At 33.1% G+C, this 27,658-nt stretch overlaps 1 protein-coding gene across 2 annotated transcripts in view; it reads right to left on the bottom strand.

Moving 5' to 3' along the window:
- Positions 1-5,131: 5,131 nt before the first annotated feature.
- Spec2 (CDC42 small effector protein Spec2) overlaps positions 5,132-27,658 on the bottom strand; it is a 59,792-nt gene continuing 37,265 nt past the window's right edge. Inside the window, exons 4-5 of one of the 2 annotated variants that reach the window (XM_090384112.1) lie at positions 22,393-22,488; positions 5,132-5,368 (exon numbers count right to left, since the gene is read on the bottom strand). In XM_090384112.1, the coding sequence (XP_090240238.1) occupies positions 22,393-22,488 (96 nt within the window). In that variant the 3' untranslated portion in view covers positions 5,132-5,368. Of the gene's footprint in view, positions 5,369-9,692; positions 9,971-22,392; positions 22,489-27,658 lie in introns of those variants that run through there. The other variant, XM_090384104.1, reaches the window with a different exon arrangement.

The raw sequence follows: 27,658 nt of genomic DNA, 5'->3' as shown, positions 1-27,658 counted from the left end.
GGTCCTTGGTTAACTTGGTTAGTTTGAACCAGTTCTTGTCTTGTTTCCATCAGTTTTCAGTTAAGAAGTAGATGTAATATTTATTGCCAATCACTTAGCACAAACTTTTAAACACAATTTACTGCCGATTTTTGGTTAACAACTCATCATTCCCCTTAAACTCTTATTACTGTTCTTTGCGCAGCTACTTCTTTAACAGGATATCCTTTAAACCCACTACATGCTATCACACCCCTACCATTTTTGCCACTCATCTCTCCTTGATCCCACTTTTCTTAGTGGAAAGAGAGAAAACAGTTTAACCTTCAGAGCTGTCTTATTTTTGCTGTAAATACCACAGGTGACCAACTTTTTTTTCCAGTCCAGCGTCCTTTTATTTTATATTGGTCCTTGAGGTTGTCGCAGACATTTTCAGATATGCCACACAAGCTGTACTTGCTACCTGGAAGTATAAAACACTGATGGAACTGATATTCGGGTGACACCCAAGTCAACCGGACCCAATTCCGGCCGGTCTGTGACAGCCAAATCCTCTGCTTACACCTTCACGATGGTGGGTGACAACCCAGGTGTAAACAAACGAAAGCAGGGGTCGAGGTGTGGCATCTATGCCACATGGAGGAATTCTGCGCATCTGTGTTACCTACCAGGCAATACTAGGTGGTAGTTGACTCATCAATCGGTGCAATATCACCACTTTGCTTATTGGAGGCTTGAATTGGTGGAACTCACGTTGTCTCCAGAGCTCAGTTCCGGTTAATCCTTCCATCATGCAGTATGACTGATATCTTTTGAGGTTATGATGGACATCATTGCAAGATCCAAACTTCCTTACATTTAAAGGGTACAGCTCTAAAACGGTGTTCGCAGGCCGGCCGCTAGTTAGTACACCGGACCGAACCTATTGGTAACTCTCTAGGAGGCTTCCGGATCAGCTAGTGTATAATCTTGCTACCTCTACTCCGCCAGATGGTGACTGCAGGGATTTGAGTAGTGTGTATGCAAGGGGTGGGGGGAATGTCGAAGCCACGTTACATCAGGGATCTGGGTATATTCTTACCATGTGTACACCATATCCAAAATTTCATTACTTCATACAGCATGTCCCCCCCCCCTCACTTTTCCTTACTATTGAATACACCATTAATTTTCAAACTAATAGAGTTAGCTTATCCGCAAAAATATCTAAACCTACCAAACACTTCCTAGTTCATTTCACAAATATACGTGGTCTGTTTTAATCTCAATGATGTCCATTTCCTCTTGCAGTCTGCCAAACTCCATGTACTTTTTCTGCCAGAATATGTTATCAGTTGATTCAACCACTGCTCATCGCAGTTCCCGAAATTATTCGCTGTATGATTCCTTTTGTCTCAAAGATGGTACTTGTGCATATATCTCCGATGTTTCCTGTCAGAGACTTGATAATTTGGGAACTCCTCTTTTCAACCTTCTCTGGCTTAGTCTCTCTGCCCCATTCTGTCAAATTCATCTGTTGTCTCTTCTTCTCCCAACTCCACTAATCCTTGGAGCTCTTTGACTTCCTCTCGTTGCAACTTGACTTTCTCCAGTCCATCTTTCCTAACAGAGGTAATTTTCCTTGATTTTAATGTTCACAACTCCAGCTGGCTTCTTTGCACAGATTGTTCATTTACCTAAGAGAATACCAGACAATCCTAACCATACAGTCAACATGATCATTTTCTCACAAACAACTCTTCTAAGTACATGACCAAAGTGAGTGGTCCTTTAAGCACCTATGTCAATGTTTTCACAGAATGTCGCAGTGAAATTCTTGCAGGAATGGCATCCTTTATTCCACACCACTTTAAAATCTCATAATTTATCTAAACCTTGGTTTTCCAATAAATGTGCTAGGGCTGTTCAAGAGAAGAATGTTGCATATCTTAATTGGCTTGTTTCATTTTCTGCCTACACCAAGGCTCGCAACAATTGTAAAGGAGTTATTAATCAGTCAAAACTAGATTTTGAAAAGGCTGAGTAGAAACCTTGCTTCTTGCTCTAATGTTAGGCAAGCATTCTGGTCTCTTGCCAAAGCTATTGGCCACAACTTTTGCCCCCACCTGTCCAAACCTGATGGTTGTTGTCACTTCAGCTAAGGATAAAGCTGACCTGCTAGCATCCCAATTTTCTTCCAACTCATGTATTAATGATCTTGGTAAAACATCTCCCAACATGCTCCATCCAATGCCTCCTGTGGTCGTTCTTCTAAAGGATGTCAGAATTTTGACAAATATTGGCACTCAAAGCTCCAGGTCCTGATGGTATTTCTCCACTTGTTCTCAAAACATGTGCTCCTGTTCTTTGCATTTTTTCATTTTCTTATTCCAAAAGGTGTTTTTCCTTCTGCTTGGAAATTTGCTCATATCCAACCAGTTCCTAAAAAGGGTTACAAATCCCTCCCATCGCAATTATTTTTATTCTTTTTAAAGTAATGAGAAATCAATTAACAGCAAACTTTAACTTCCTAGAATCCTTCTGTCCGATCAACAATCGCTAGTATGGATTCCATCAGTGTCAATCCACTGGTGATATTCTGGTTTGTTACCCATTTATGGACAAATTCAATGAAATGCAAAGTTGCTCCTGACATATATGCTTTCATGTTTGGCATAAAGGTCTTCTGAACAAGCTTCCATCTTATAGTTTGCCAACTGTTTTCTGTAATTGGTTATCCAGTTTTCTCTGACCACTCACTGAGGGTGATGGTAGATGGCTCTGTCTTCTAACTTCTCTACTAATGTTGGTGTTCCCCAAGGTTGTTCTTTTCCCCCACTCTTTTCCTCTTGTATATTAATGACCTTCTTCCACTGACTGGAAATCCTATCCAGTTTTGCCGATGATAGCACATTGCATTTCATTTTCCATTTTGAAAAACCTTGCCCTGCTCAATCAGCTTCAACTTCTCAAATATCTGCTACCAATTCCTTAAATGCTGATCTCCAGGTAATTCACCAGTGCGGCAAAGACAACTTAGTTGATTTTAATCCTTCTAAAACTCAGTCCTGCCTTATATCTCGCAAAAAGGATTCTTCAGCTCCTATGATTATCTTTGGTGAGTCAGATTTCTAGGCAAGATGATATATCTTTTGGGGATTACCCTGACTTGTAATCTCTCTTGGCACAAGCACATTACAAATATTGCTTCCTCTGCTTCCAAAAAACTCTTTCGCTATCAGCTCAGACGTTTTGCATCTGCTGTATGTCTTTTCTAGATGCTTCCACGGGCACTGTTCTTCTGAATTGGCTCCTATAATTCCTGCTCTCTCTCTCTCTCTTCCAAAACAATCCGAACACTTTCTGTGACCAGCCAACATCTATTTACTGTCCAACTTGAAACACACAGAACTAACTTTTCATCTTCCTCATTTATTAATTCAACTGCAGTTTTCATGGAACAATCTTTCGTCATACGTATTTCCTGAAAATTACAGTTTACAGAAGTCCAAATCTAATGCCAACAATTATCTTCTTTTGTTTTCTCAACCACCAACCCATGTACGGCACTAAAAGGTTCTAATACTGCTTGTGTTTGGGGTTCTCATAAACACACACGCATTGTTATTTTAAACGAGACAATTATATATTTTTCAACAGTTGGTGTTTAAAGGTTAAGAACCCTACAAGAAAAAAAAAAAAGTCTGTTCTGTATAAGAACAAAATGACCAACTATTTAACATAATTATTTTATTTCCATATTTTTATTTCCAACAGCAGGCTTACATTTCTAAATGTCCTTTGTTAGTATATATTCTATTCATTTACAAGTTTGCTATTTTTAAGGTTTTGCTATTAAAACTTGGCCTATCAACAATAGTTTTACAAACCTGTAAATATTCATTTACATGTTTGCTGCTTTTAAAGGTTTTGCTATTAAAATTTGCCCTATCACCAATAATAGTTTGGGAACTGAAACTATCACAATATTTTAGCAAATTCTATGGAAAGTATAATGTCAAGAAAACAAAATTTGACTTTGAAGAGAAAATTAATTTTAAATAAAGATCCAAGTTAGTCATATTAAAAACTATTTTATTTTTCAGTACAACTTACAGATACTGCATCTGAAGCAAGTAACTGAATCCACCTGTAATTCCACTCGGTGATAGTGATAAATTCAACTTGTACTATATTTCAGTAGGTTACAGTACTCAATATACAGTCAATTTATTTCAATACCCTATATTTCTTCACTTACAGTACATGTGCCTTAACATAAATGAATTATCTGGTAACAGGTCAGTTATAAAGGCTCAGCTGATTTAGAACTCCAGTTAAGATAAAACTGCATTAATTATAACTAGATGTAAAGATCAATTTGTAATGCAAAAAATTACATGTCAATAGACTATTACAGGGATAGGAATATTATATTGACTTTTGAGTGTACATTTCAATTTTCTATTTCCAGTACTGAAAAAAATTCCTAGGTGTGATGTTTTTCAAAAAAGCATATTAAACAAATATATCTTTAGAAATATATATTTAAGTAACAGTTCCCTATTAAGTATTATTAGTAAATATATTATGAGAAATAATGCATCGAACAAGCATTCTATTTCACTTATATAAGCTGAGTTTCTACAATTATGTACCACAGGGAACTAGCAAGAACATATATTAAATTCTACAGCTGAGACCTTATGTACAATGTAATAAATGGGGGTGAGAATGTACATCTGTGAACACACAAATGGAACTACATTTTCTGATCTTGGAATATATTGCAGCAGAATCTAATTATTAAACAGTTTATAATAGCGCAGCATAAAAGAAAATGTATCTATCTAATTAAATATACATAATAAAGTACAAACTTTGTTAAATAACTTATAACATATTAACATATACTACAATCACCAGCATTTAAAATGCATAAAATTCTTAGTGTAAACACTTTTAGTGGAATACTTCTAAGAATGAGCAGTCCTCTCATAACAGCTTTAAACCTCAATTCCAGTACAAATATTGATTACCAGTATCAGTATTCATTTTTCATGAAAATCTAAGTTATTGCTTTGAAATTTAACTAATCCTATTATATTATGATTTAAGTTATGATGGGGATAAATGAGTTTACAAAATACAGTAAAAAAATCTATACTTCTAAACATTTTCTGTTGCAAAAATAACAAGAATTGATAAAGACATCCCATATTAAAATCTTAATAAAAACTGTCCATAAAGTGTGCGTGTGTACATGTGTATATAGAATCTAAGTACAAGATTTGGCACCCAACAGAATAATTTTTTGAATTATCAAGAGATTTTGGTAAAACTAGAACAAATCTGCAATCAACTTCAGTTTGCCCCATTCAAGAAGTGGAAACGACTGCACTTTTTGATGCTAGAAAATGGAAGTTCAACTAATTTTTGAAAATTAATGAATATTTGAAAGAACTTAAAAAAATTCAAGTAACAAGTTTTACAAATCACAAAACATTCACACTCATATACAAGCATAGAAGAGTGCCGGCAGAAACTAAACAGTCTATTAAAGAAAAATGATAAACTGGAGACTTCGAAGCAAAAGGAAATTTTCATAAATCATCACCCTGTCCTGCTTGTACTGAAAGTGATCAGTTACTTCATTTGGAATGTGCTTTAAGTGCTGAAAATAATAAAAAAATGAACACAGCCCCCCAGCTAGATGTAATAACATACTTTATATATAGTTTAAGCCAAAAAAAAAAATCCTTTGCATCATTAAAAAAACAAGTCAGTCTTTACCAAAGGAATTATATAAAAATATAACAAGTGAATACAATGAATTAATACCTAAAATGCACTGAATGCCACAAAATACATGGCAAAGCAAATATTAAATTAATTAATTTAAAAAAATTACTTAATCAGTGACATATTCTTACTTAACATTATGAAAGTGTTGACAAGCTTCATCTCAAGCAGGAGATAATTTAATATAGTTTGATATTAATTGAGTGGAGTTACAAACTTTGCAGTATTTAAAGTTTATACTCAAAGTAATAAGGGTTAGTCTGAGAGGTTATTGCTAATCTGTTTCAATTATCAGCACCATAAACATATTGGAAAAAAGAAAAATTACCACTTCTGATTTATGTATGTGAATGGTGATCATTTACAAAAATTTCCTTAGAAAGTTTTATTTACATCCACACATACAAACACATGAAGCTGTGTGCCATTAGGTACAGGCCATACAAACCAGATTAATTGTATGGCTTATACCTAATACCCAACATTAAGTGTTATTAAACTGCTAAGGAACAATTACTTTAATAAATGAATGACATGTATAATGGAGAAAACTTCAGTCAGAAAAACTACAAAGCAAAATATAAAAATTCAAATGGTAAATTGGAAAAGGTAACTTGTTCAAAAGAATTTTAACCTTTTCAAACATATATGGTGATTTTATCTAGTTCAATTTCATTACTAATGCAACACCATCGTCCCTTGCTGACCTGTTGAATTAATGGTAAATTAATAGATGACAAAAAAAATTTACATTTTTATATTAAAGGCACAAGCTTTATTACCATTCAAAGGACAGATGTATCTTTTATTCATCAATTCATGCATTTTATAATTTTTTTAAAATTCAAATAAAACTATGCACAATATTAAGTTCAAAAAATAATTACATTTCAAAATTATCTTAAATTCTCATTTAGCAATGAGATATATTATACTTATTTTTTGTTAAGCATTTGAAGTAAACGTTACTGTTTATTATAATGTGTATTACAAATAGTAATAAAAAATGTGTGATAGTTGAAGAAATTTCTCCTCTAGTCGTGCAATAAAAAAAAAAAAAAATTTTTTTGTTGCTTTTTGAAAAGTAATAAAAAAAAGGTTTCTTCAAATATACAAAAATTTGAATAAGTATTCTTAAAGACACACAACAGTTACTATCCTTGTATATCATTGCAGAAGTTAAAAACATAGCAAAATTGACCAACACAGAAAACTAAGTGTAATTAATTAATTTCATTTCTAAAGAGGAACAGCCTCTTATGAAAAGAAGTAATATCATTATACTGTAAAAAAATGATTTATGGTGACCTAGGATTTATAGTGGATATTAAAATGAAGCATTGCCATAAATAAAGATCATTTTATTCATAAATAATTTAAAGTTGTATATAAAATTTTTAGGCCTTCAAAATTGCAAAATTTAAAAATACACTGAGTCTACAATATGCTTACTTTAAAAATAAATTTTTAAAGTAAGCATCAAGCTAAGGATTTTTTTTTTTAATGCATGGTTTAACTTTGGTTATAAATCAGATGTCTTACTTATCCCCTTACAAAGACTGCATATTCTATCTTTCACTTCATCATGAAAAAGGATAGTATCCAATGATATCTAAGGTTGCTGAAAGATACTGTATAAATGTTGTAGAAAGATGTGAAATTCAATAAACAGATGAACAAAACAAAAAAAATAAAATAGAGCCATTCTGAGTGTACATTTCAAAATTCAATTTAATATATGCAGAAAAAAAAAAGGAGAATTTGGATATTGCTGGTGAAAACTAATTATAAAATCAATCTAAGGAAATGGGCCAAAACATCAACAACCACAGGGGTGTGTGCATGTTAATTTCTTTTCAATGATATGAGAAGCTGAGGTGATCTAAAATACATTGTAACCACTGTGGTCTTTAATGAGTGGGAAAAAAAGACAATATTTATACTTTGCTCACAGGAGAACTGGTAAAGAGATTGCTTCAATGTGAAAAGCACTAGCCTAAGTACACAGTATAGAGGAATCATGTGTGAATACACAGGAGCTAAAAAAAAAACCACCCAATAAGCTTGCAGTAAACTAGTTTTCCAGCAAATAATCTCGTATATACCTTTCCTATATAACAATATTAATTAAAAATTTATCTGGAATTCTCTAAGCAAAAGTACAAAAGAAACAGTCAGCCAGCACAAACAAGACAACTGTGTCTTCAGTGTTGTTTTTCTTCCATCCTCCAAAAACTAGCAAATTAACCCATATGACATTTGAAAGATTCTTTAAAATCAAATTTATTAACAAGTATGGCAATAAATTATACTGTTTTAGGAGAAACAAGAAATTGGAGAAAAAAAAAAGGCCTCAGAATAATATAAAAAATAATTTGAATCAGTAGCTATTTCATATTTTGTATAGTTTATGGAAGCCCTTAAAATAACATTTGAGGAAAAAGGTAATTTTATTTAATAATATTAAGTTTAGATTTATAGCAGTTCATTAATTTTACTTTAAAATAAAATTAAAGCTCACTTTACTATAATTTTTTTTTGAAAAATACACATGACATCAACAGAACTTTGATAAGCTTTTTATACAGCTATGTATAAAATGGCTTTTATAGATGAAGAATAATAATCATACAGAATCAAAATGACAATTTCTGTCATTTTGTAAACATTTAAAGTATCTGAAGGCTCACTGTTGCTATGTTTTGTTTTACAACTTTTTTTTTTAAGAACACAGTGAACTCAAAATAATGTAAGTATATTTTTATATGCATGGTTAACAAGGCTAATTATAAAACAAAATAAAAGCATTTATTTACTAAAATAAAAAAAAAAAGTGAAGAAAAAATTAATCACACCAAACCTATTTTGTAATTCATGATATATTTGGGTGATTATTATTTTCATCAGATTAATCATACATGCACATAAAAATATAAAGTGAATATTTAAAAAAAATAAAAACATTACAGCTTCAACTGATCTCAACCTAGTTTATCAATATTAAAACTGTTGGCTTTTACTATATGATAAAGTGCTGGATGTTGAAATAGCAAACATTAATATTTGCATTTTAAAAATGTGCATCTAAAATATACATATTCTAATATATACAATTTTCTAGAGCTAGTTCTTTATGTCGTAATTATGATAAGCTATTAAGAATAATCACATGCATGGTTTTTCATAATCATTTTTTTTTTTTTTTTTTTTTTAATAAAATTACATGAAACTTTAAAGACTAATATTTTCAAATTAAATTTTAGTAAAATATTCTGATTTGGGATAAAAGTTCAGAGTGTAATGTTAAATGCAAAAGATTTACTTTAATTTTTGTATAATGAAATCACAAAAAATATAAAATCATTTATTATTTTCACATAAATTCATTATAAAAAACGACAAACAGATGGGATTATTAACCATTTTATGAGAATTCAATATGGCATGTTTTTCACAAACAATGTTCAATAATTTTAAAATTACACAGACTTGGTTATGTATATTTTTATTATCTGTGGTATGTTTTACTTTAATTTCTATAACATGAAAATAAACTGAACATCTCAATTGTATTCCTTTAAACAAAGTGAGGAGCAACATTTTCAATCTTAACTCATGAAACATTATGTGGAATCAGAATACTGTGCAATAATTTTAATGAAATATTATACAACAGGATTTCTGCAAATTATTTGATTGTCAGTATAATTTGAGACAAAAACAAATTTCAACTAAGCAAACTCAAAGCATGGATCCCAAAAAATTAAAAACAATAATTACAAAGTAAAATTACCATGTTGTAAACAAAAGAATAGCTGAAAAGAATAATTTAAAATCTTACAATACTACCAATCCTTTTCATTGTTAACTTACAGTTATTTATAAGTAATTTACAAGTCAAAATCAGCATATACAAAGTTAGACAGTTGCACAATTTTGCCAGATTAAGGAACCCAGAGAACAGACAAAGAAAGAAAGACTCTGGTATATTCAGGCAATGTCCTGTCACATCACTACTTCATGATAAAACTCAGAAAGCCATTTCAAAAGTAATGGCATCTTGCACAATAATTAAGGTGCCATTACATTCTAAAAGTTTTGCTTGCTAGTCACAATGTTACCCAGTCACAAATGTGACAATTAAAATTCATTGCTTCTAATGAAGTCCTATTCACAAAAATGTTTACATATATGTGGCACAGACACACATCTGTAAAAAAAAAATAAATAAAATTTTAATGAACAATGTAAATAGTCTATTTGACTAAAGTGAAAGAATTCTGTAAAAAAAATCAAATAAAAATGGTTATCAGTTATCAAGAAATTAATGGGCTATTTCCATAAGCAATACAAAATTTTATCAAATTTAGAAATATAATCAATCTAACTTATCAGCATCACCAACAAATTCTGTGCCACGAGTGTTGGCACAGAATCTGTTGGTGATGTTTTCAGTTCAGGTAGAAAAGAGTGTTCATTAATAATGCTCCATAATTCTGTTACTGATTTTCCCTTACTATCCTGCACAATTATTATAGAGATCTCTTGAAACACCTTGCCTGGCAACCCAAAGGTTGCAGGTTTGAATCCCACCTTGGGCTTGGATCAAAGTACTGCAAAAACCTTGGGAGGTGCATTATGGCCACAGAAGCTGATGTGCCAACAACTACAAAAAAAAAAAAAAAAAAAAAAAAACACCTTGAAAAGCTAAGTCAACACCAAGAAAGGCATTGTCTCTGCTAATGTACCATACATCAGAAACCAGGTGCCAAATATCCTAAACAATAATGAAGCAGCTAGAGGAGTAGAAGACTAAGTAACCTGGGAGTGGATTGAATATAGTGCATTATTAAACAAATTTTTCAGCTAAGCTTGTTGGCTTGCATGATCTGTGTTGCCCTGGTTTACATTGTTGTCAGTTTAAAACTTAAGGTATCACCTAACTTTTATGATTGTTATGTTGTCCTAAAAACTATTCCACCAGAAAAATCATCTGGGTGAAGCTTATTCACTGAGATCTGCTGAAATTTACTTAAGTGGGTTTGGATAATGCTGCATTCTCTTGCAGCTCATGCTGTGAGCAGATAGAAGGCCGAACGCAAATGGTGAATCAAGTCATCAAATGTTCAAAGGATCAAATGATTTCATTTAAATGACAAATTTTGTACAGTGAACTGATTTGAATAAAATTACTTAAAAACTTGTTACCTGTCAGTCTAGAATACAAGATATAATACAAGAGAATGTCTTACTGAGAGTCATTTTTGCAAAGTGAAGTTATAGGTCTATACATAACTAAGTGGCTAAAAGTGAGTACAATATAAAGGAAGTTACTCAGCCTTGGTTTTTATGGGTTGCAGCTTACAACTATCACACTACCTGACATTCTTGATTGCTGTAATAATGAAAGGGATCCTGTGAATTCCCCAAAGAGTGGATTTAGAGAATGCTACCTAATGGAGTATATCATTCCAAACAATGGTTGATTTAGACATACTGGTATCCCTTGCACTGATGTTATTAAAACGAAGTAATATATAGCAAAATAACAGTTGGAACAACCTCCTTTATAGAGGTTGTACCTATGATAGCAATCAACTTCCAAAATGGAAGTGGAAGATTCAAGAACTGTTGGTACAACAAATTTGCAAATAACATCCTTCACCATATCTAGTTAAACATATTACACATAATGACCTCTATACACTAGGGTCATTAGGCATAACAACCTCAGTGCATGGATGCAAGGTAAACTAGGATGAAGAGCTACATTCAAAATTTCAAATGTTAACAACATTTAAAAGAAACAAGCAAGCTGCTTTATTCAATCCAGAATTAAGGCATATGAACAAAATTTCTGCAGAAGTGATGATAACATACCTAGAGTTATCAGCTTGCTTGGCCTGTTTAGGATTGTCTTCACCTGAAGTTCCCAGAAGTTCTTTCCTCTCAAATAGTTCATTAATGTTTTCTTTCAGAATTTTTTTGGATCATGACCTGGATTCAGATATGAGTTGGTGCCACTTACTAGCGATCACTTGTACTTTTCAATTTGGTGACTAAGAAAAAGCTCATAAAGCTTTTCTCCTGACTATTAACCTCTTAAAACTGGAGAAATGAAAGGAAATTTTTTAGAGGAATCCCACATACTTCAGATTGTTCACAAGAGATCAATTGTAGCCTATTGAGTCGCCTTCCAATGCTGGCACTGAAAAAAAGATTCTTTTGAGTTGATTTTTTTCATTAATCTCTCTTAGTAAGTCAAAAGGTCACTGCAATGGAATATAGCTCGGAATTACTTTATTTTCTACAATCTGTAGCAAGTGGAAAATGGTACATTTTTGGCAGTTGTCACTGCCTCTTTCTCCCATATGTGCAGTTTCTCTTCCACGACCATATTTTATTGCTATTTTTCTATCAGGAAACATATTTATGAAAATTACCTGCATAATTAAGCCAGCTAAGAGGAAGAGTATATTCCATTATGATAAACAATGCAAATAAATATTCACATATGACAACATCATCATCCCTAAGGAAGTGCTACATCAAATTTTGCATTTTAAGAAAAAATTGTCAAATAATTCACATTTTCCTTATGGTTTCCAATCATGTGCACCCTCCCCTCATAACTGCAGCATATCTATCTGTAAATGTATCCTTCCAACAAGATAAAGTATGTCACAAGGCCAGAATTGAACACAACTGGTTCCAGGTACACAAATGAATTCAACCTCCTGCTGTGGCTCCCTATTCATCAGATATGAATAAAACTTAGCATCTGGGAGATGAGGTGGAACAAGCTCTTCAGAGTAGAGATCTGCAACCATCGAATTTGTAACAAACATGGGAAGCAACTGAGTTGACATGGACCACCAACCAACCCTATGGCATGATTTTGATATATCACTGAATCCATTCCATGAAGAACCCAGAAAACTAATAAAGTGGCCTCTTGTGTATTCTAGTTATATTTATTAAAATACTGATAAAATGCATGAAAGTTCTTTCCAATAAACTGCTAAAACCAATCAAATATTATTTAAATACTAAACACAATCAATTTATGAAGAGTGATGCAATTTTTTCCCCTTTAGTGAAATAAGAAAATAGCCTTCACTGCTAAATTTCATGTTATAATTTTTAAAAAATTTCTCATTTGCACTAAATCTGAGCTACAGCCCCCTTTTCAAACAAAACAGATCAATCGGGTTTTTTTCCTGTAGATGTATCATGCAGTTACAAATAATCTTTCTATAATCAGGTTTAATTGACTAAAATATAAGAGGTATAACAAAATCTTTCTTTCTTCTTGGCATCAATATATGAATTTTATTACAGATAAAATTCAGCCATTTAATATGTGAAGACCCCCACCACCTCAATTTACTGTACTGTGCTTTGTATCAGTTATTTTATTTGCAGAGCTGCCAACCTCTAACTTTCAGAAATCAGGAGATCATGTAATTTTTACTAGAACTACATGAAAATATGATATACTTGATCTGGAAATTACTTTAAAAATATCAAAGATTCGGTTATCATGAAATTGAGTTCTCACGATCAAATCTCATAATGCAAGATAATGCCCCCTTTTTCCCATTTAAAAATTGTGGAATCCTTTCACTCTAAATACCAAAGAGAAATAAATGCATGCAATATTAGAATTTCTTTTTAGTGAGCCACCAAAAGACAAGTGCAGTTTAATAAAAAATAATAAAAAATCAAGTTCAGCTCAAAGCTCAACCTGTACTGATGTACTTTTTTTGAATAATGTCATTTATGAGGACTGTCTTATATACTGAAATTGGTAAGTTTAAATAGTTTGTGTAGTAGCAAGCAAGGGATTATTCTTATAAGTGCTCAAACTTTTATAATCAAAAACCATTGTCATATGTTTATGGGATAATAATGCATAGATAACTGCCAACTTCCAAAAAGCTGAATATTAGTATTTGTAGGCAGGGTTTTTTTTTTTTTTTTTTTATGTGAAAACATCTTTGGCAGCACCTACTAAATTTTGGATTGAAGTAAAACCAATATGTCACTAAAATGCAATGTAAAAATGATGCCATTTGCTTCATTTCCGTAAAGGTTACTAATCTTCATGTTTCTTTTAGGTATTTTGATTTGTATATATTAATTATGAAATAAGAGCTTTTGTATTGTAAATATTTTTTGATCATTCACAAATTTCCATAATTTCAGCTAGAAGACAAGATACAATGGATTTATGATAACCAAAGTAAGAGATCCAATATAGTTAAGGAAGGAAGCTACTTGGTTGTTTGCTATTAAGGTTATTATTAAATCAATACCATGCGAAATTATTCCAGAATATTCACAATTTGTAACCTTTTCTATTTTCCTTTTCCCCAATAGCATGGTCTGATCACGGGTATTGGTAAGATACCTGAAACATCACTTTAATGTATAGTAATGTAGGCGAACAGCCTAATAAACTATATTATTAATTTCACTTGGTATAAGAGTGGTACTAATATAATAATAACTTTAAAGTAAGAGACATATACTTGAGATTGCAATGTATCTAAATATCTCTGGAAAACAGCATTGATTGAGGTACCCAATCTTGTAGTTGAAATTGAGGGATTAGTGTTGAGAGTTAGATCAAACGTTTCTTGCAGGAAAGTAATTAACAATTTAGTTTCTTCCAATCCAAAGTTAACGTTGAAATTGCTGCTCATGATCATGGATATGCTAGTAAGAGTATGGCAACAAAATGAAACGAATTAAGCCAATTATATCCTGCATGTCACTGTTAGGAGAAATGTAGCCAACCATTGTATCACTTGGCCATTGGGTAACACTTAAGATCCTTGTTCTTAAGTGATCCTCTACAGCTATTACACACAAGGATCCCGTCGATGTCAACACTGGGAAATGCAGTGCATTTCAATGGTGTATCTTTAGCAGCTGGTTTCTTTGTGTTGTTTTCAAACCATAGATGATAGCTAATACAGAATAGAAATCATTTTTGATAAATATCCTTTCAAACTCTTGATGTGCATTCTTATGTAAATGGTAGTCGGCATAAGGAAAAGGAGCTTGATCATTTAAACTCATCTGTTCCACAATTGGAGAAATGTTCTGTTGTACATAATAGTCACTTTGGATACATCGTTGTTAGATGGAGCAGCATTGCTGGTTGAAGGCACTGCTAAACCCAATGCTCGATTTTTGGTTTCTCTTTTACACAGTCTCTATAGTCTTTTTTGTTCTCATTGCTACCTCAGTCTTTATTTTCTTAGGTTGGCTTGCTGGATACTTTCAACAATGCTCTGCATTTGACTTGGGTATCATTGAACACTCATCTATAGCAGTGTGGCACTCAGTGCCTTTCACTAATCAGAAAATTATTAATGTGCAAACATCTACAGTGGCAGCTAACAATGGAATGTAATGAAAATGCAGATTGCAACAATACAAATACTTCTATTGTTGCAATCATACTAGTCAACAAATGGCTACAATCAAATGGGAATTAGACAGTTGGCTTGGATTTTGCTTACCTCTTCCCAACATTTGGTAGAGTAAGTAGTATGTGTGAGCATAAAACGTTACATCGGTCATAACTTCGGTTCTAGCCGTTCAATCTTAAAACAGCTCTGAGTTTCGTCAAGGATGTTTTCACATAAAACATCTTTCGTGCATACAGGGTACACACACTTTATTTTTTTAAAGTCCACACTGTGCTAGATGTTGTTGTTATTTGGTTTTTAGGAGCATTAGCAACTAAGGCCATATTGCTCCGGGATATGCGGTGGTCATTCCCTGAATGACCTTTCCGCATCCTCCGTATTTGGTGGTGACGGGCTCGAACCCCGGTCTAATCAAGAAGCGTGTGCTACGCACTGCTGCTCCTTCCCACCTGGCTACGGAGGCGCCACTGTGCTAGAAATTAAGTTTCACTGACAATACACATTTTATAGTAAAATACAGCTATAGGATTGTTTACCAGTACAATATGCTTTTAAACATTAATTGAGCTAACATTTTTTTGTCTGTAAATTTCTGTTAGACATCAAATGATTATGGTTGGTTCCAAAAAGTTACTTGTAGCAGACTTTGCACATATTCAGAAATTGAGTCAAGTTTTGTTTAACAATACTGTTCAGACTTGACTGTCAAGAGCAGTTCTAAAACTGAACCAGAAAGAATTCAGCTTTTACACACGCGCGGGCACGGAATAACCTGTTATATTTTATGCTTCCTTGTGCACTTGTCAGTTTCTGACCAAGGACTACTATGTCAATTCTTTCTTCTTTCACAATAGCATCTGGTCAGTCCTCATATTGTAAGTGACAGAACTGTTCTGAAAAATATCTATTTCTTTGCCTTCAGTCACATTAAAAGTACTGTTGTCATTTATTTTTTTAAATTCTGTTTGTTTCAATTTAGTTCAAAAAAGTTATTTTCCAAATACGATTACAATTAAGTTAAATGCTGTTAATTTAATGATTCCAGTTGGGTTGCTATCTATTAATTCCATTCAGAGCTAGCAGAGACTTTGATTGCTGTATGGAAATCATAGTTTGGTCTTATGAATTCACAACAGAAAGTCAGTTGTCTGTCAAAGTAAGTCAGCAATTTACTAAAAAAATGCTATAAGTGCATTAAATATATGAAGTTATAGCATTTCAGTGGATTGCATCACCATACAAATCACCCCAGTGAAAACATGTAAACTTGCACCAACTTTTTTTTAATCTTATGTATAAAAATGGCTACCGGTTTAAAGTTTTACCACATCAATTTGTTCTAATGTTCAATGTATACCGTCTCTGCACTTCTCTCATTGGTCTTTCATAACTGCGATTGACAAGGTAGGCGGATTTTACTAAATTATTGTAAATGGAGGATGGTGTTTTGGCTTATGGGGTTCTAGATTATTAGCAATGCAAGTTAGTTGAAAATGCAAGTTTTTTCTCTTTGAATTTATTAATCTTCAGTGCTTTCTATATTGGAAGAAAGTATCATCCCTAGGCCATAACGTATGAATTGCATTAGAAACAAAATTCTGCAGAATAAAGTTTGCTTCTTTCATTATGGATATTATTGGTCACACTTGAACTGTCCCCACCAATGTTTTACAATGTCATATGATGGACAGATATCCCCATACAGCATACACATTTTTATGGAGTCAGTCCTTCACTGCTAAAACAAGAATTTGATAATGGATCGATTTCAAATAATTCAAAACTTTATCCATGATGATACTCTCTCACACATTCAGCTCTGCAACAAAAGAAAGAGCAATAAAACTTTTTGCATCTATTACTGGATAAAGAAGACAATACAGTAAAAAAAAAATGTTCATAAAATACAGAGAAGCTCAGGGGAAAAACTTTGATACCCCCTTGTATGATGTTCATAATTTCTGATTTTTTATTTGGCATTTGAGCATGTGCACAAGGATACTCTCTCACTTACTACAACAAACACTATTTAAACCTTTTCTTTTTTTTGCAGTATGTTAGCCAGTCCTTGAAAATGACTTTATTCAAAAAGTCATTTTCAAGGACTGGGGAGTTGGTTTTTATTACATTAGATTTGTTTTTTGGTGACTAAATAAAACAAATTCTAGTATCGCATGCCTTTTATCTTTAGTGTTCCAGTCATTTTTATAGTCTAATTTTTAAATCAAAGGGGGGAGGGGGGGGCGCAGGCAAGTTCTATAATAAGATTAGATTTAAAGTTTCAAATTTTTGATATTGTGTTTTAAATTAAAATTAAGTGTAATTTTAATTTATGTAAATTAATATAAAATTTACATGTAAATTAATTTATGTAAATTTATGTAAACAATTAATGTAAATCATTTTAATTATTTACATTAATTTTTTTAAAATTAATTTTAGAATTACGAGCAGTACAGGTTTTCAAATATTTTAATTTATCAGAAAAAAAAAGCAAGATCTTCTTTTAAAATTTGTCTAAATTTAATTAAAAATGTACACATTTTATACCAAGACAAGCCATAAGACTGCTTACCAGTACAGTACGCTTTCAATAAGCTGGTATACTTCTTTCTGATTGTGATTACAATTGTTTCAAGGAAGATACTGTTGCTGACTTTGTGATCTTCAGAAATGCTGAATCAAAGTTATGTTTAATACAATGATGCCTGTTGTCCAGACTTAGCTGTCATGGACATTTTTTCATTTCTTTCATCATCAATTCTTTCAGCCTTCATGACACCTGCTGGTAGATTTACATGTTGAAACTGACAGACTGATACTACAAAACATCTACTACTTATAGTATTCTTTTTTTTAAATGATGGTGAAATATACTGGAAAAACATATGAAAACTATAAAACCAACATAAAATGCATATTATGCCAAAAACTGTTAAGTAAGGTTACTGAACAAAGTTTGTTCACAACAGAGCAGCCACAGGGATGGCACCACATGCTGCTGTTATCTCGAAACAGCTAATTTAAAATGTCATGTGTAGTGAAGTGTGCATTAATCAACAGGAAGCCTACAAGTGGGTAAAAAAAAAAAAAAATCCTCAACACCTTCAGTAACATTCTTAAATTAATTAGTTTAAGAAAGGTATTAAAGGCATTGAGGATTTTCCTCAATCAGGGCAAGCACATTATATCACAACACCAGAAGTCAACACCAGGAAAACATTACTATTGAAGAAATTGCCACAATATGCAAAATTAGTGTTGGTTCAGTGCATATTATCATTGTCAAGGAGGAGAAGTTACATCTCCAAAAAGTGTGCTTCGATTCTTCTGAGTTTAACACTAGACCTGAAGGAACAAGAACTTAATGTATATTCCATGCTCCTTGGATAGTATAAGCACAATCGGGATGCCTTTTTAGAGCACATAATAACCAGAGATAAATTTGGAGGCACTATTTACACACCAGGAAACAAACATGGAAGTTCCGAGCAGCACCATACAGGCTCACTTGGACCAAAGAAATTCAATACCAAAGCATCAGCCAGGAAAGCATGCATTCTAGAATCAATAAAGGAGCGTTTCTGGAACATTATCTGGAAGTAGTAAGAGTGATATTAATGAATGACAAATAGTACAATGTGCTTATGATTCATTTAAAGCCAGTAATTTGAAAGAAACATGGTTTGCTGTCCTCAGGTATGTACCTGTAGAACAATAACACCAGTTCTCACACTACCCATTCTACAGTGAATCAGTTAGAGGAGATGAACTCTGAGTACTATCTCATCTTTCATATTCATCAGACTTAACTCCATGTGATTATCACCTTTTTGGTCACCAAAACACAGATGAAGTGAAGATTGGCATGCAGTTTTCTTGTTTGGGAAATAGCTTTCATTTAAATAACATTTTAATTTTTAGAGTGAAAACTTGTGCAGCATGTAAATTTGCAGTTTATACTCTGGGACAGCCACACAAGGTCAGAGGATTATACTTATTTGTTTGCATATAAAGATGGAGAGAATAAAAGTACAATACCATATTTATTAGTCACACAGGCTTGAACCATGGTCAATTCAAACATTTGCACTTGCTCATAATAGCTGCAATGCAACACACCAACTGTCTATAACTGAAAAACTTTATTAAAATAATAAAATATGACAGGATAAAATTTGTTGTAAAAATAAAAAAATGAACACTTCTGGGAGGTGAACGACCAAATTTCTCCAGGCAATGTCATCATCGTTGATCGTTCGCATAGGTAATGGAACCTCAAATGGTTCAAGAGCTTGCGGATTTGTTCTTCGGAACATAATACCATCAACAGAGATAGATGTCTGTATTCATCCCCTCTTTGAAACCGCAATTCTTGGACGGGATGAACAGTTCCATTTGGCATGCTCCCGAGCCATTTCCGGTCTCCATGCACATGTGGAGGATAATGCCCATGCTCCTACAGTAACACGTGCTGCAAGCCGTGATCCTATGGATGTTATTTAAGGATGTGCCATAACAATTAACTTTTACTGTTGATAAAGGAGGTGGTCGTCTTTGAAAGCTACAGTTGTTTTTAATTGCTTTTAATTTCATATATTTTAATTTTATCAATCATTTTATTGCTTTTAAGTTTACAGTCAGCGTATTTTACTTTTATTTTTACAACAAATTTTATTATTATTATTTTAATAAAGTTTTAATTATAGACTGTTGGTGTGTTGCATTGCAGTTATGAGTCAGAACTTTCCCAACCCCAGAGGCCTATTTGAAGAGTTGTGCACTTGCATTTGACCCATGTAAAAATAATCCACCTAGAGTTATCAGCTCTCTTGGACTGTTTAGGATTGATTGCAATAAACGTTTGAGTCAAAAGTTCATCAATTTGTCTTTTTTCTTCCCCCTCAAAACTACTTCTAGATCACGAAGTGAATTTGGCACCAGTAATTTCTCATTGCAAACTCAGATTTTGAAGGTACACGATGGATTCCAGAACTTTAGGTTTTAGTGCTTTTTTGTTTTGTTTTGGTTTTTTTTAGGAGCATTAGCAACTAAGGCCATATTGCTTCGGGATATGCGGTGGTCATTCCCCGACCTTTCCGCATCCTCCGTATTTTGTATGACAGGTTTTAGTGCAGCACCGAAGGAAGTGTGTAAAACATAATAGGGACTACACTGAAGACTCAGCAGTTTTCTTGTATTTCCTTATTAGAAAGACTTGCCAGTGTTTACTACAATTCTATTGGTATAGCTAAACATATACCCATAAAGAACAAAATACATATATTTCAAAATGTTTTTCATGTGGTGGTATGCATTAATTAAAAACTGCTTAAACCCATCATTCTTTTTTTGCACTTTTATAATATTCATTCACTTCTGATGGCATGAAGTCCTCTTTACAGCAAAGAAAGTTATCAGTTGACATGGACTGCCTATTACCACCAAGTGCTCAATCTCCTCTTTTAATATCCTTGCCACTCCAGTTTAGTCTACCATAATAGGGGCAGGGCCAGCTTTGGGGGGGGGGGTCAACACTCCTAAACCTTGGCACAAATTGATAAAATTAATCATTCTAAAAAATCTTCACATTGGCAGGAAGGGGGGGGGTGCCATATACCCTTGAGCCAGCCCTGAATAGGGGCATTATTAAGTTTGAATGCTTTAATAATTTTGAATTCTGATTATTGCCATCTGTAATGACAGATGGCAGCAATCAGAATTTTTCCAAGTCATCACTACCACTTTCTAGTGATCATTAACAATTAATATGTCATAATTGAATGATCAATAATCAATTATATGAAAATTAGTCAGTTACAAAATCTATAATAATTGATCATGGTATTTTCATAATCAGTTATATGCAAATTACTTTATTACAAAGCTAACAACAGTAACCAAATGGAACTATTGGCCGAGTGATAACAGCACTATCTTTAGTTCTAATAACACTGGATTGAATCTCCCATTGTAATTTTTTTTGTCAATTTCTCATAATCACCTAATTTGCAAATAGATTATGAAAATGCCATAATTGATTATGATCACTAGTCATCACAACTTCTTTCCTTCTCTATCCAATTTCGCTAATAATGCTTGCTATTTCTGGTCTTCAGTGTCCATGTTTTTCATTATTTCACTATTGAGAAACATTCCTAAATAATACACCTACATGGTGAATGCAGCTGAGAGGAAGATTATGTTCTATGATAAATAAACGATGCAAATAATTATTCAATACATACAACACTACCATCTTTGCTCTGAAACATACCTTTTGCATTTCTTTCTAAACACTGTACATTTTTATTATACTTATTTGTTCGAATGCTTTACACTGCATTTCCTTCCACTTGAAACAAAAATCCCTACTTCATACAGCATATGAAAACAAATGTGTTACCTTTTTCACGATTGCACAACATTCTTGGTATAGGTTAACAACTGCATCATATTTCTTTGCAACTTACTAAAGGAAGTATTAAATCAAATTTAGTTTCATGCCATACATATAAAATATGGTTTAATGTTATGGTAATTTCATTTTGCGAGTTACACATTTTATATAACACAGTATCAATGCCTCAGTTTGATTTGTTAGCTAGTGATGAATAGTAAAAATTTGTGCTCAAATTCCAAATTTGATAGCAAAGCCATAACTTTTTTTTTTTTTAAAAAAAAAAATGGAAAACTAAGTTATGAACGTGAGTGGTTAATAGGTAAAAAAGAAGTGTCTCAATATTGAATGTTGAGATTTGGCAGCTATGCACATATATTGCTTAAATATTTTCAGGTATAAAATGAGTGGGCACGGATTATTATGAGCTAGGATTATTATTCCTAAGAAAATAGCTATGAAAATATGCAGGACTTCATACAGCCCAATGCACATTCTAAAGTGTTAAATAAGTAAGCAAATTTTTAAAACATACTACAACTCAATTACAAATCTTTAGAGTCAGAAAAATATTTTGTGGAAAACAAATAGATATTTAATGTTTGGTATCAATATCTCAGTGAATAAAAAAATTACTTTTTTTAATAAGACATTAAGACTTTCTTTTATGAAAAATCTTATAAAGCTAACAAGAAATTAAAATTCTATACTCTTCATTCAGAATTTCATTTATGACTTGCTTGTATTAATTTGTGTATGTTAATAAATATGGAAGATATCTAGGCTTACCTAATTTTTCACATCTACTACTGGAATTTGAACATTAACAGGCAGCGCATATTCATAACCTCCTTTAGAAGCCATCTGATGCTGCAAAGTATCTAACTACATAAAAATAAAGATAGGCATTTTTACAGTTACACATAAAATAACATTTAATATTCAAATACATAATATAGAAACAATCAATTTGAGATGAGCCAATTCATATATGAATGAATACAAAAGAGGAAATTATGAATTATGCTCACTAGGCTTTCTCTTCCATAATTAGTACAACAGAGTAAGAAGCCAAGTGAGTAACCTTGATCTATTTGTTTTTCTCTCTGTTTTAGTCATGCAGCTGATGAGCTATATAGACTAAATTGGTAACAAAACTTTGGTCACATGGAGTTAAATCTACCATTTGCATATGTCAGTTTGGTTTGGTTTGGATTTTATTGGCGCATTAGCAACTAAGGCTATAATGCGCCAAGACCAGCACGTCAGTAAGTCACTATTTACGGAAGAGATTAAGCACAGATTTTTCTAACTGTATCCACACGTGGCATTTTTTAATCCTCTTTGCTCTCAGTTGTCCAAATGTGACATCAAAGTCACAAGTTCATGCAAGTGCTGTAAGACCAGCAACAGCTGTAATAATAATAATTAGTCATATGGTGCAAGGAAGCCTGAGGCTTTTGCTGCACCAGCCAAAAAAAAAAAAAAAAAAAAAAAAAATTGATTTACCCTGTGACCCAGAGAGAGAGAGAGAGAGAGAGAGAGAGAGAGAGAGAGAGAGAGAGAGAGAGAGAGAGAGAAGTATAAGGAAATCACCAAGAAAGAGGAGAATGATATATCTAGCTCAGGACCCTGGGTGTGCCAAGCCCATACTCACCAGATGTGAGCCCCTGGGGTAGTATTTGCAAAAAGAAGTTCCTGATAAGTTACCAAAAGAGAGAAATTCAAACTCATGGCTAAAATGATATAGCCTTTATAGAAATTAAAAGATGTTTGCAGGGCTATTTTGTCCTTCCATCTGCTTTTGCAGCTGCAGGATTTAGACTATACAGATAATAAAATTGTCTTATTTCTCACTGCAGAACAAACTTGGGTTTGTAGCAAGCTGTTCTGGTATTGCATTACTTTCAAACAGATGCTGTTCCAAAAGTTTAATTGACTAGTTGTTTAAAAGATGAGCCTGCTATTACAATATGTTTCAGGATTAATTAGTCCCTCATCAGATAGCATGTGGTCTCTAGTGACAACACGCAGACAAAATAGACAGCTCTATATTACAACTTTGAATACTTTGATTTTACAGTGCATGGAAGCTCACATTGAACTTCTTTAACTGTTTTGTCTGCATGTTGCCATTACAGACCATCTATTATCTGGGACCAGTTGTCCCAGTACTGAAACAGACTGCCATGGCAGTCTCATCTTTTAAACAAATGGTCGATTAACCTCTTGGCAAGACCTTCTGTTGAAAGCAGTGAAATAACACAGCAACTCATTGCATTGTTTTTGTGGCTAGCAAAATTTAAGGGACAAAACAGTGCTTCAAATCCTGTAAAGAGAGAAATATAGCCCCCTTTTTTTTTTGCTTGGATTCGTAAAGACAAATGTGTTCACTGGTATGAGTGCTAGATTACTTTCTTAATATTTCCAGATATTAATTTTTTTTTTCTAAAATGTGCTGAATTTTAAAAAAATTCCAGACTTTACAAAGTTTACTGTATTTGGTTTGTTTGTTTGTTTTTTGGTTTTTAGGAGCATTAGCAACTAAAGCCATATTGCTCCAGGGTTATGCGGTGGTCATTCCCTGACCTTTCCGCATCATCCGTATTTGGTAGTGACGAGCTCAAACCCTGGTCTAATCAAGAAGCATGTGCTACGCATTGCTGCTCCTTCCCACCTGGCTACGGAGGTGCCCAATGTATTGGGCATAAGAATGGCTAAATGATGCAGACTTTTTCTGCATCTGACAAAAAAAAAAAAAAAAAAAAACCCCAACAAACAGAAAGAAAAAAAAAAAAAAAAAATCCCCAATCAATCATACTTTCTCCTTGACTAAATGCAACTTACAGCAACGTACTATATCATTAACAAGATATTCTATTCTTATATTCCTCATTAAAAAAATATTTCAAGCAATGTCTTCCTGTGCTGTACTTTAACATTTGTGATTGAGTGAACCGTATTCGTTGTCCACTGTGTTGCAAACCAAATTTTCAGGTAGTGCTATCCATTAATGACAAAACTGATAGCACTGTAATAAGCTGTTAATGGTACCAAATGAAATATCTAACAAACTGATTCAGCTAATCACCATCAGAGTATTTCTTTTCTAGCAGTAGTCCAATAGCTAATGCTAAAGCTTCAAGAAATTAATTCCATTTGTCATCTGTTAGAAAAAATGAACTCTCAAAAGAAATAACTACCTACACAACTTATTAAGGATATATGTAGTTCATTCAAAAATTTCCTGGATTAATCCCTACCCTCACAGCAATAAGTAAATGGATATATGAGGTGCAAGCCAAAAGTTTGATTGGTCGCATGGAGCACCAATAACACTTAGTATAGCAGTGTTTGTTTTTTTTGGAGATTTTTTAGGCACATCGGTATCTATGTGCCATAGTGCATCAGTATAGCAGTGTGCTGTCAGAAACTGCTGAATTATTTCATTGCGAGTTAGTGTGGCAAGTTTTGTGCCAATAGAGTGTGCTTTTGTAAAATTGGTGTTTAGGTGTGTGTTTCTGTTGAGTGTTTCTTGCAATTTTTTGTAAGGTAGCAGATGTTAAGGAACAGTGAATTTGCATCAAATTCTGTCAAACTTTAGAAAACTGCTGCAGATCCTCACAAAATGCTTAAACAGTCTGGTAATGATGATATTATGGATAGAACACAAACTTTTCAATGGTATTCACATTTCCAAGGCATCCAAATGCTGGTTGAGGACTGAGTGATTAGGTTATTCATCAAGTCAGACGAAAATGCTTAAGAAGTGTATTATGTTATCCAAGAGGACAGACAGCATACGATGAATGATATTTATGGCATTCTAGGCCTTTCATGTGGCACATGCTAAAGCATTTCAACTGAAAATTTAAACATGAGGCAGATTGCTGCAAATTTGTACCCCCACTCGCTGAGCATCAAACAGAAGCTTCCCTTCCAAGTTCATAAAAGGAGATGAAAACTGGGTTCATGGTTCTGATCCAGAAGCAAAGTAGCAGTCCTCCAAGGGGAAAAGTTCATCTTCACATCCAAAAAAGGAAAGTCAGACCAGATCAAATGTCAAGAGCATGCTGATTGCTTTCTTTAACAATGAGGGAATTGTTTATCAGGCATTCCTTCTGCCAAGTAAAACTGTAAATCACATTCTACATCGGGACTGGTCCTAAGGCATTTGAAGGAGGATGTTAGGAGAAAACACTTAAAACAAACGGAGCAATCAAGATTGGCAGTTTTTAGCCAAGGACAATGGTCCCACATCCTGCTTATCCTCCCAACCTGGCCTCCTGTGATTTCCTGTTCTCCAAAATGAAAATTCAAGTAAAAGGATGAAGATATGAAGACGTGGAGATTCAGCTGAACTGCAGAAAGGACAGCATCATGAAACAAGAGTTCCAGAGATGCTCCAGTGGGCAAGGAGGTACTGGAATCTCTGTATACTGGAGGAGGCTACTTTGAAGGGGACAATGCCAAAGTGTAATTAAGGTAAGCCCAAATCAATTTTACTGCCCAGTCTGGAAACTTTTTGGTTTACCTCATATCTTTAACTCATTGACAGTCATGTGAAATTATATACATGGCACTGCCAACTTTGACACATTTTTATATTTTCATTAGACTTTTAAAATTAATAGTGACAAAGTTTAGTCAGGAGGGCAGGGCTCAGTTATTCCAGTAAACTGATTTGGGGGGGGGGGGGAATCATTTGTGCAATCAACTGATGGGTTTAATCCTCCAAAGTAGTGTTTGTGCAGTAAATACATTTTTTCCTGTATGGTGAATTGTGGCAATAAGATAAATGTCTAATGCTGTTATTCAACACCTAGTTTGGTTTGGCTTTTTATGGTGCACGAGCAGCTCAGGCTATAATGCAGCAAGTCCACCACACTTAGTAAATTGCTGTTTATCAACTGTAATAAATTTATTACAGCAAATTCTATACACAAAAAATTTGATGCAAGCATAGCAATTAACTAATTGCATATTATGAAGTATCTATTGGTTCATGCATTTGTTTAGCCTTTATAACTTAATTAAACAGACCAATGTGCACAAAACAAGGGGAATATAATTAATGAAATATAAACTCCATGTGAATTTGCTACAAAAAAAAAAAAAAAAAAAGTTTACCGAGATGTAAATAAAGGATTGTTTCCATACACCCAGCACATTCAATTTACTAGAGAAATATGTTTAATTAATGCCATTTCAGAACCTGCCTTGGGATTCACTTTACAAGCCACTGAATGACTGACTAACTTCTATAAAATCCAAAACAAATTTCCACGACTATTCATATCTACGGAGATGTCTGTCTCAATTTATATTGAGGTTAAGTCACATTTTTACAATAGGTTCAAAAATTTCATTAGTTAAGCAAATCAACTAATAGTCACATAACTAGAACTTTCCAAGATCATGAAAAAAAAAAAAAAAAAAAACTTGTAAAAAAGATGTCCAAGGTTCTTTGCATAGGTAAAATCGAAAAAAAAAAAAAAAGGAACAAACCAACATTAGCCTACTGTAGGGAAGTGGGAACAGTATAGATTACCCAAAATTGAACTTGAAAAGATTCCCCCCCTTTATTCACACAAGCATATACTTTTTAGGAGAAAAAGACCTGTTTGTTTAGCCAATAATTATTTAGCATTAAATGAATGTGACTAGTGAGAAAGTTCTGAAGGAGAAATTATTGCATGGTTTAAAATTGAAGAAAGCACAAAGGGCTGATGTATCTATTCAATTTTGCTGAAAAAACGAGGAAAGAAAGGTCAATAAATCCTTTTCTATAATAATGAAGGCATTCTGAGAATCATGCAGAGTTTCAGAAGATAGAATACAGAATATTAATTACTGGAAATAGAAATATGCAAATATCTCACCCATAAAACTTGGGATTCTAAGACTGATCTGTGGAACTTCTGGCCTGTAACTGACTTCTGTGGCTGGAAAAATGATATCTATGATTAAGGATGAATGTTATACTATTAAGAGGGTCATACATGGTTTTGTTAAGGAAAGATCTCTGATCTTTCTAGTATAATATTACAAGGTA

The sequence above is a fragment of the Mastigoproctus giganteus genome, chromosome 1, assembly GCF_048544385.1.
Source record: "Mastigoproctus giganteus isolate SK-2022 chromosome 1, ASM4854438v1, whole genome shotgun sequence".
In the NCBI taxonomy this organism is placed as follows: Eukaryota; Metazoa; Arthropoda; class Arachnida; order Uropygi; family Thelyphonidae; genus Mastigoproctus; species Mastigoproctus giganteus.
The sequence above is the reverse complement of the archived record's forward strand: the minus strand, read 5'-3'. Positions and strand labels throughout refer to the sequence as shown.